This window comes from Nematolebias whitei, chromosome 22 (genome assembly GCF_014905685.2).
Source record: "Nematolebias whitei isolate Nwh7 chromosome 22, NemWhi1, whole genome shotgun sequence".
Classification (NCBI taxonomy): Eukaryota; Metazoa; Chordata; class Actinopteri; order Cyprinodontiformes; family Rivulidae; genus Nematolebias; species Nematolebias whitei.
Genome location: NC_056519.1, coordinates 136594 through 146669, shown reverse-complemented (window position 1 = coordinate 146669; position 10076 = coordinate 136594). Strand labels below are relative to the sequence as shown.

Below are 10076 nucleotides of genomic sequence, written 5' to 3'. Positions count from 1 at the left end.
GCCACTGGCCGATAGTCATTCAGACCAGTCACTGTAGAGCTTTTTGGTACTGGGATGATGGTGGTGGTCTTCAGGCAGGTGGGAACTGTCTCCAGGGTAAGTGAGGTGTTAAAGATGTCTGCCAGCACCTTGCAGAGCTGATTGGCACATTCTTTCAACACTTTTCCGAGGATGTTGTCTGGGCCGGTTGCCTTGTGTGGATTAATCCTCCTGAAAGTACTCCTTACTTCGCTTACTTCGGCTGAGATCACGCTGAGATTCTCTTCTGATGGTGAGGTGAGTCTAGTGCTGGGTGGTCTGTTCGGGTCTTCAAAGCTTGCATATAACTTGTTGAGGCCATCACGCAGTGATGGGTCTTTGGGGCATTGTTTGCTCCTTCCTTTATAATCTGTTGTACACTTAATGCCCCTCCACATGCTCCGAGGATCTTTTGAGGTGAATTGACCCTCGAACCTCTATGCATATGTGGCCTTGGCCTTCTTAATACCAGCAACCAGCTCTTTCCTCGTCCTTCTCAGCTCCTGTTAGTTTCCAGACCTGAAGGCAGTGTTCCTGGCTTCCAGCAGGGTGCACACCTCTGCATTCAGCTAAGGTTTTCTGTTTGGGTAGCTTTTAATATATTTTATGGTGGAGACGGTGTCAGTACATGTACTAATGTAACCCAGAACTGAGGATGCGTATTGGTCCAGATTAAGCGATCCTCCATTTTCTGCAGCTTCTCTGAAAACCTTCCAGTCTGTTCGATCAAAACAGTTTCTCAGTATGGGGCCACTGTCCTGGATCCAACATTTAACTTTCTTTTGTACCGGTCTGGAGCATCTCAGCGGGGGCAGGTAAGCAGGAACCAGTAAGATTGATATGTGATCAGAGAATCCTAGGTGGGGTTATATATGCTTATCAGGTGTAGAATAATAAGTGGGCAGTCACCAACTAGTTCCTGGAGTTGATGAAATGTTGCATCTTTGTTCGCAAGTTACATCGCCATGGTAACTCGAAATGTCAATAAAAGTAATAGGTGCCGAGCCGGTTGTTTTGATATAACTTTTGTGGGGTAGACATTGTGGTTCGGGCAGCATTAACGGAGATAGAAATGTAGACACTTACGAGGTGTAGAATAATAGGTGCCTGCCATGCATTTGCATGGCAGTCCCCAATCAGATATAGCACCACATTAATCCGCGGTAAACTTAGTTTTACGTTAGACATTCGAGCTCTGTGGCTTCAGCGGTGTCTTCTTCTCATTCAGTCCGAAGCAGGCAGTCTGAATTCAGTCAGCCGCGCTCAGTCTGCTCCTCCTCCAAGACGGGCAGACTGCGCGCGGCTGACCGAAATCAGACTGTTTGCTTCAGACTGAACGAGAAGAAGACACCGCTGAAGCTACGGAGCTCGAATGTTTACAGAGAAGTTGCCAAACTTCATAGTAATTAATGACCAACCACTATCAGTTGTAGAAAATGAAGGATTTTGCAGCTTAATTGAATACAATTGCAGCCAAGATATAGTTTACTCTCCAGGAGATATTTATCAGTACAACAGTAGACAATCATAAAAAAACACATGAATTGAAAAATACAAGAAAATTATATATATTCAAAAAAAAGGAAACAAAAACAGCTACATTATAAAGCGATGTAAAACACTAAAAACTGGAACATGTTTGTGTTTGTTTATGCCATGAACTTAGCAGATGTTTAAAGCCATTTAATCTTTTTAACGTCCACTTTAAAGTTAGGGGAAAACAAACATGTTTTGTGTTAGCAGGATTTAATTCTAACTTTGAAACTTATCCAGCATTAATAAAACTTAACTCGTTGCCTTTTTGGACATGCATGCATATATTTGTACAAATTGTACTTGAGAGGAGATTATTACAGCCTCATATAAAATCCATAATGTTGATGATATTGGAACGATATCAGTAGCGGCCTATATCCAGATTTAGGTATCGGGATCGGAACGGAAGTTAAATTAAAAGTTGATCGGTACATCACTAGTAGCATAAAACAATACGCCCAACAACAGCAGCACGAACATGAGTCTGTGTGAGTAGATAAGTACAAATGAACACAGCAACATGAAACAGATCAACTATGAGATCAGCAAATGGATAATCAGCAGGGCATATCAACAATCCTGAAGCATTACAGTGATTTTTTTTTCTCACAGTGATTATCCTGGTTGAGTCTAACAGCCTTAGGGTAGAAGCTGTTCCTCAGTCTAATGGTTCTACACTTAATGCTCCTCAACCTCCTGCCTGAGGGGAGCAAGCGGGGCAAAAAGTGTATGTGCTGGGTGAGTGGGGTCCTTCATGATGCCCACATCAGAATAAAGGAGTCCTCAGCTGGCACACCTTCCAGCACCCCCACCAAGGACACCATGCTTTAATTTAATGTGAGAAAATGGTAGCTGTTGTCTGATTTTTGTTGCAGGTTGTTTTTATGAGAGGGACTTCATGCCGAGTCAGGCTTATGACTGGTTGAAGTCGTAGAAGACTTTAAGTTTAACAAGGCTGAGTCAGGTCCTCTGACTCAGCCTTGTTAGATTAATCTACATGGATTAATGAGCATCATGACTTTATGGTTGTTGTTTTTTTTTTGTTTTTTTTTAACCTCTGAAGCCAAAGCTATATTTGCTTCTGGTGCATCTGTTGTTTGAAAGTCTGTTTGGCTATCCTCAAAAGTGCTTGTTTACCATTGTTGTTTTTGTTCACTCAGGTTTGAAGAGAAAGCTCAATCAGAGCCACTAAATGCACTGAAGTACCTGCAGAACGACCTGTCGCTCACTGTGGACCACACAGATCCTGATGAGACTAAAGAGGTACAGATTCTACTTTTGATCCAAATCAAATATGTTGAAAGGCCCATTGACAGAAGCAAACTTGACGAGAGAAAAAAAAACAAATTGGATGTTGGGATGGGGATATTTTGTTCTCATCTGTACTGAGACAGATAAGGATAAAGCCTTGAGCTGTTTCAGTTCTGATCCAGATATTTGTGCTGTGTTACAGTTCCAGATGCTGCCATCGGCACTCTTTAAGTCCAGTTCTGACTTCATCCCTCTAGGTAAGCTTGGGTTCAAAAGCATCAAGTGCTGTCAGACATACTTCAGTTAGGTCAGCAGTATTTTGACCTTCAAAACTTTTGACTTGATCCTTTCTCAAAAATAGTTGATTAAATTTCTGTAAGTAGTAATTGTAAGAACTAGAAAGTTCCTGGAGAAACTTTGATGGGGACTGCCAGGCTGCTGCCAAAATTGACAGTACTGTCTGTTTGGGATCATTCTAAGCTACCACTACGCCAAGTTTTAGCTGAATATATCCAAAAATGACTGAGTTATAGTCAATTTTGTGTTTGCTGTGGCAGCCATCTTGAATCAAAATGGCTCCAAGTGTTAGTTGTAGATGCATCTGATGATTACTTTCTGTGAGTTTCAAACAAATCTAACAGGGAGTATGTTTTCTTCAGGTTCTAAATCATGTGATTTGACAGCAGCAGTTGGTGTGAGGAATGTTTTCTCATTCAAACGAACACAGAATGATAGGATAGTTCCTGGAGTTGGTGAAATATTGCGTCTTTGTTTGCAAGTTACATCGCCATGGTAACTTGAAATGCCTATAAAAGTAATGGCACACATCACGTGGCCGAGCCAATCATTTTGATGCAACTTTTGTGGAGGTAGACGTGGTTCGGGCTGCATTAACGGAGATAGAAATGTAGACACACTTCCGAGGTGTAGAATAATAGGTGCATGTCAGTCCCCAATAAAGATGAGGTGGTGGTTCAGAGGGGGAGTTGTGAGTGTAGTGAACTAGACCTCCAACATCAATCTGTCTCTGAAGACCTTCAGGGGACAGGAACCGTTATTTCATTGATTTGAATCCAGAAATACAAATTATCTCATCAAGAGACTATTTAATTGTATCCTGAATTAATCAATTGAAAGAACACTCTTCTTTTTTTATATTATCATTACTATTTTACAATATCTTGATAATCAAAAGTGTGTTCAGTTCATACCATTTCTAATGTTGAATTAAACCACTCATTTAAATCAACTGTGAAACAGTATTAATGATTTTTAAACCTCATTAGACTTAGATCATACAAGTTAAATGTCTATTTACGAAGTAAGTGTGCATTTTACTCTTCTGTCTGATTGAGGAGTAGTGATGTCGGTCAAAAGACAGAGAACAAGTTATGAGAACAAAGTGCCTTGTTTTAAAACTCTGACAGTAAATAAGGAACTGGCTGGCACCTGCGAGTCTCACTTCTTCAAAATATTTTCCTGTCTGTACTAACCGTTCTTAAAAACATTTCTGCTGTCTGTTGACTTCTAATAACCCTCTGACATCACTAAAACTCCACCCCTGCTGGTTGTGCTAACCAATCAGGAAGTACCAAGTGACAAGAAGTGGATACCCTTTCAAAGTCAACACTTCTTGGAACTATTCAGTCTTCCTGGAACTTTAAGTCTTACGAGTCTTCCTGGAACTTTCAGTCTAGGATGAGACTCAGTCTGACTGGAAGACTCAGTCTTACGGCGAGTCCTACAGGAACTTTCAGTTCTTACTGAAAGTCTGTTTGGAGTTCTGGCTGGGATTGCAGTCTTGCTGGAGTCTTACAGCTGAACTAAATAGCTGATGAATTGGACCATGTGCCAAGGGTCCCTCCATTTCAGCGGAGTCGCAGCATGCCTCGCTGTGAATTCACCCCGAGCATTAAATGCTCTCAACTTCTAAGGAAGCTTATTCTGTTGAACGGAGTACTTCGTCATGACTTCTGACGATTCCCAGCCACTCTGACCGGAGATGCTGAAAAGGGAGCGTGAAATGGACCTCTGTACCGGAGCTGATTTATCTTCTGCAAAGGTAGAGAGTTGTCACCCTGAGTGTACCGAGGGCTGAGCTGGGGTCGGAGGAAGGGTGCCATTCCAGGTCAACACATTTTCCTTCCTCCATCTAAATCTCCTCTTTAAATCTAAAACTTCTTTACTCCTTCTCTTTAAACCTCTGCACCAGTAAATCAAGCTAGGTGCCTTCAGAGATGAATTATTCTCCATCAGTAATCCTCTGTTGTCTTGTTATTTGAACTTGCTAAGTTTATTAATCAGAAACAGATCAGCAAATCAAGTGTACATGTTTTGATGTTAAATTTTGATTCTGTTAAATAAATGACCGCATTTATTCTGATGGGTCAAAGATAAATTACGTCTCATGTCACTAATTATACACTCCACTCTCAAGTTATCTTGGTCACATGGCAGAAATTTAACTCGAAAAAGAAAGAATCCGTTGTTAATTAAACAATATTTTTTGTGCTTGAACTAGCCTTAAGAATAATTAATTAGTAGTGTGTCCACAGCAAAGCTGTCCCAACATTACATGTGGCTAAAAGTGTTTTGGATTTTTTTTGTTTTTTTATTTAGTGCGCCCGGCTTATACTCGGGTGTGCTCTATAGATAGGCAATTCTGGTACCCTTGTCTGCCTCCTCCCTCATTTGCTTTTCTGTGGGCTCTTGAGCAAGGTACTTAACACCTCCACCTTCCCCAATGAGCAGATTCTGATCCAGAGCAGGAGTTTTAATGCCACCAATGAAGGTGGTCAGTGAAGATGTGCTCCATGCAAACATTTTCAATCCAGTGAATCAAACTAGTAAGCACTGAAACTTTCCTAAATGCACCAAATGTGATTGGTTTCCTGAACCCGGCGGGCTTTAAAATGCCATGTTTTCTCATGAGGTTGAACATGGTTTACAGCAGAGCGAGGAAACGGAAACTCATACAGTATGACATAACACACCTCGGAAATTATGTAAACGCCTTAGCTCATGTAAACTGCAAACTTTCTTACATTTTTGTCATATGTAGATGTAAACACGTCACAGCTCACAAAGAGCTGAGGCACATAAAAAATGTGTAACGTTGTGTGGGTGACACTCCAAGATGGCGCCGTTGTATGTGGCTTGCCGTCTGTCTCTCCTCAAGCTGTTACTTTTTGTGCTATTTTTCCTGACTTGTTCAGATTGTGTCATCACTGTTTACTTATGACCGCCAAACACTTTCAAATATGAATTCCATCGTGGGAAAAGTACAGTTTCTTGACCTTTATGGATGATCAAAGACTTTTCCTCCACCTCACCTAGCATCTATACTTCCATTTCTACAGAATCCTTGTGTTGTGGTTGCCCGCAGCGGGCGCCGCTGCAGGAGAAACGGCAGGAGGGGTGGATTGCTTGTGAAGCTTCGGGCTCACTTCGCCTCTTCTTCATTCCAGTTTTCACGCAGGATTCTCAGAAAGTACAACTTTGTGGACATACGATGCCCCATGGAATATTCTTACAGATGGCTACGTGTCATGGATACGGACACTGGCGGCGGTGCACTTCCTGGTCTTTGGTGTGCAAAGATCTGTAGGCATGGCAGAGTTCAGGAGAACCTCTACTCCTTTGGCCGCACCTCCCAGGATAACAGCCAGTGCTCCATCCAGATGGCCCTTCTAAACACTAGATCTGTCATAAATAAAACTTTTATTCTCCATGATTTCTTCAGCTCAAACTCTCTGGACTTCCTGCTGCTGACAGAAACGTGGCTGAGACCAGGAGATGACAGCACGTTTTCTGAGCTCTCCTCCTCAAGCTGCTCCTTCTTCAGCTCCCCACGCCTGTCTGGCCGTGGTGGTGGTGTTGCCACTATATAAGGACAATTTTAAATGCAGACTTCTGTCCACCAACACTTACTCCTCCTTTGAATTTCAGATGTTTGTGATTGAGCTCACCCCTAATGTTTTACCATACCATACCACTTTATTTATAAAGCACTTAAAACAGCAACAAGGCCAACCAAAGTGCTGTACAGACAGAACAACAGGTAACACACAAAGCAAAATACAAAATGAGATAAATCAGAATATAGACATAAAAACGATGCAGATAAGGATGACAAACCAGTGTGGAGCATACAGGTTCAAGACACAGATCATCTGGTGTTGAAAGCTACTGAATAGTAGTGAGTTTTTAAACTGGACTTGAAAACCGAGAGGGAGGGGGCCTGTCTGACAAGCAGAGGTAACTCGTTCCAGAGTCTTGGTCCTGCTACAGAGAAGGCCCTGTCACCTCTGCGCTTAAGACGAGTTCCTGGAACTGTGAGGAGCAACTGGTCCGCTGACCTCAGGGAGCGTGGTGGGACATACGGTTTTAGCAGATGGGGGGGGGGGGGGGGGGGGGGGGGGGCTGTTCAGTGATTTGTAGACATACATGAGTATTTTGAACTGGATTCTAAGGTGAACTGGTAACCAGTGCAGTGAGGCCAAAACTGGTGTAATGTGCTCTCTTTTTCCTGTACTGGTTAAAAATGGGGCTGCTGCATTCTGGACCAGTTGTAGTCGTGCAATGGAGGTCTGACTGATACCAAACAGGAGTGAATTGTAGTAATCAAGCCTAGATGTAATGAATGCATGTATTACTGTCTCCAGGTTATTTTTGGACAATATGGGCTTCAGTTTAGACAGCCGCCTCAGTTGGAAGAAGCATGATTGAACAATCATGTTTACATGATTGTTAAGCTTCAGGGAAGGGTCCATTATCACTCCCAGATTAGTGACTCTTTGTTTTTCTGACAGGGTTAGAGCGGAGAGGTCGATGCAGTGGTTTGTGATCGTGTCATTGGGAGGGAACAACATGACTTCAGACTTATTTTCATTGAAACTTAAGAAATTTAAAGCCATCCAGTCCCTGATGTCAGCCAGGCAGTCGAGCAGCGGTTGAATAGAGCATGTACCATTGTGTCTTAGGGGGAAGTAAATTTGACAGTCATGGGCATAGAAGTGGAAGGGCATGTTGTGTTTCCGGAAAATGGCACCAAGCGGCAGCAGGTATAAAGAGAATAGGAGGGGACCCAGGATGGACCCCTGCGGAACCCCCCATTTAAGCTCTGCCTCTGCTGAACTAAAATCCTTGATGGAGACACAAAAGGATCTGTCAGCAAGGTAAGATCTGAACCAATTGAGGGCTGATCCTGTGACGCCCGTCCACTGCTCCAACCTAGCAATGAGGATCTCATGGTCGATGGTGTCAAAGGCGGCTGTGAGGTCCAACAGGACAAGCAGCACAGAATCATCGGTATCTGTGAATCTGAAGATGTCGTTAAAGACCTTCAGCAGGGCAGTTTCAGTGCTGTGGAGAGGTTTAACGCCAGACTGGAAAAGCTCTAAGATGGCGTGATCCTCCAGGAAGCACTTCAACTGGGACTCAACTATTTTCTCCAGTACTTTAGAAACAAATGGGAGTTTGGAGACAGGCCGGAAGTTGGACATGACTGAGGGGTCAAGGTTTGGCTTTTTCAGGAGAGGCTGGACTGCAGCATGTTTAAAGGATTTTGGCATCACGCCAGTGGATAAACTACTGTTTACTATGGCAAGAATGGACGGACCTATAGTGGGAAATACCTCCTTTAGTAGTCGAGGGGGGACCACATCAAAGGGGGAGCCAGAAGGTTTCAAGTTGCACATGACCTGCTCTAGAGAAGATAGAGTGATGGGTTCAAAATGGTCAAAAGGAGCTACAGATTAAGGTGGGATGGATGGGTCATGAGTTGGAGGGGAAATGAGAGCCCTGGTGGTCGTAAATTTTCCAAAAAGAAATGTAAGAAGTTGTCGCACAGCTCAGTCGAGGCTTCCAGAGGTGATGGTTCAGTGAGGTGGAGATCAGAGTTTAATATGGAGAAGAGGACACGTTGGTTGTGAGATGTTGTGAGATCACCTTCTGCTGATGTTGGAAGGTGGTGTTGCTGAGGCAGGCTGAAACTTTGTTCCTCTTGTTCTGCTTCAAACTCTAATTTTCTTGTTGTATTTTTATCTGTCCAGAGGACCCGACTTAACTTTGTTAGATTTTGCTACCTGGATTATTGAGCAGCATCGGTGTGTGTGTCAGATTAAAGTTGTTTAAATTTGAATTTTAACACACACCTGCTCTTTTCATGCTTTAGATACGTCACATCAAATGTTTCTTCTGTTTCATCCTCAGGTTTCTCTGACGTTGATCAGACATACGCTCAGCGAACGCAGCTCTTTGACACGCTCGTCAACTTCTTTCCAGACAGCATGACCCCCCCCAAGGGCAACCTGGTCGACCTCATCACTCTCTAGCAGCCGCTGACCGGCTGAACGTGCACTTGTGAGACAGAGACCAGTTATTTCTGACATCAACGATCTCAACAAGTGGTGATTTTGTGCCCCCTTCACCACACTGACCTTCACTGGCTGAGGGAATCAAACCCACACACACACACGTGGATATGAGTGAGACTCTGCCGGTCTGGTGTGCACGTGCAAACTGCTAAAACTGGATCGTCTTTTCTGTCTTTATTTTCCACCCATAAAACAGCAAAAACACCAAAAGAAGAACAAAGAGAAAATGTTTTTTGTGAATTGCTCTTTTTTTTTTACACACTAACAAAATGACTTAAATCATAATTGATTATTAATTCATGTGTTGGTGCTTCAGTGTTCAGGTTGGAGCTAAATATTCAGAAAACTGAGTTCATGAGGACATCACACTTTCCCAAAGTGTTCTCATTCCCTAAAGCTCAACGTTTCCCACATTTTACATGAGCTCTTAATAATCACGATGGCCGTGAAAAGTTAACAAAATGAGGAATTTCAGAGCATTGCCATGAGATCTATGCTGTATATTAAGGTTCATTTTTTCTGCATAAGTTGGACTAGTTCTAACAATGGACTGAAGTTGAGTTGTAAGACTGTGTACAAAATATGTAAATATACATATTTAATGTTTTCCTGGGTTGAATCCATTCAATGCTTGACCAAAAACCTGTTGGCTCTACATGAAACCGTCTAAAAGAATTAGCTGCAGGTGTGTAACTTCACACACTTTGCCTAAGTTCTTGTTGGGATGAAGTTTTGTACAAACTGGATTCCAAAAAAGTTGGGACACTAAACAAAATGTGAATAAAAACTGAATGAAATGATGTGGAGATGGCAAATGTCAATATTTTATTTGTAATGTAACAGATGACAGATCAAAAGTTTAATCTGAGTAAATGTAACATTTTAAAGGAAAAA

The 10076-nt window shown here is 42.5% G+C and overlaps 1 protein-coding gene across 1 annotated transcript in view; it reads left to right on the top strand.

Annotated features, from left to right (window-relative positions):
• The window catches only part of mkln1 (muskelin 1, intracellular mediator containing kelch motifs), a gene marked incomplete in the record, with an annotated part of 120689 nt that extends 110947 nt beyond the window's left edge, over positions 1–9742 (top strand). Inside the window, 3 exon segments of the mRNA XM_037695953.1 lie at positions 2715–2817; positions 3008–3062; positions 9019–9742. Coding sequence (XP_037551881.1) covers positions 2715–2817; positions 3008–3062; positions 9019–9140 — 280 coding nt within the window.
• Between the last annotated feature and the right edge of the window lie 334 nt (positions 9743–10076).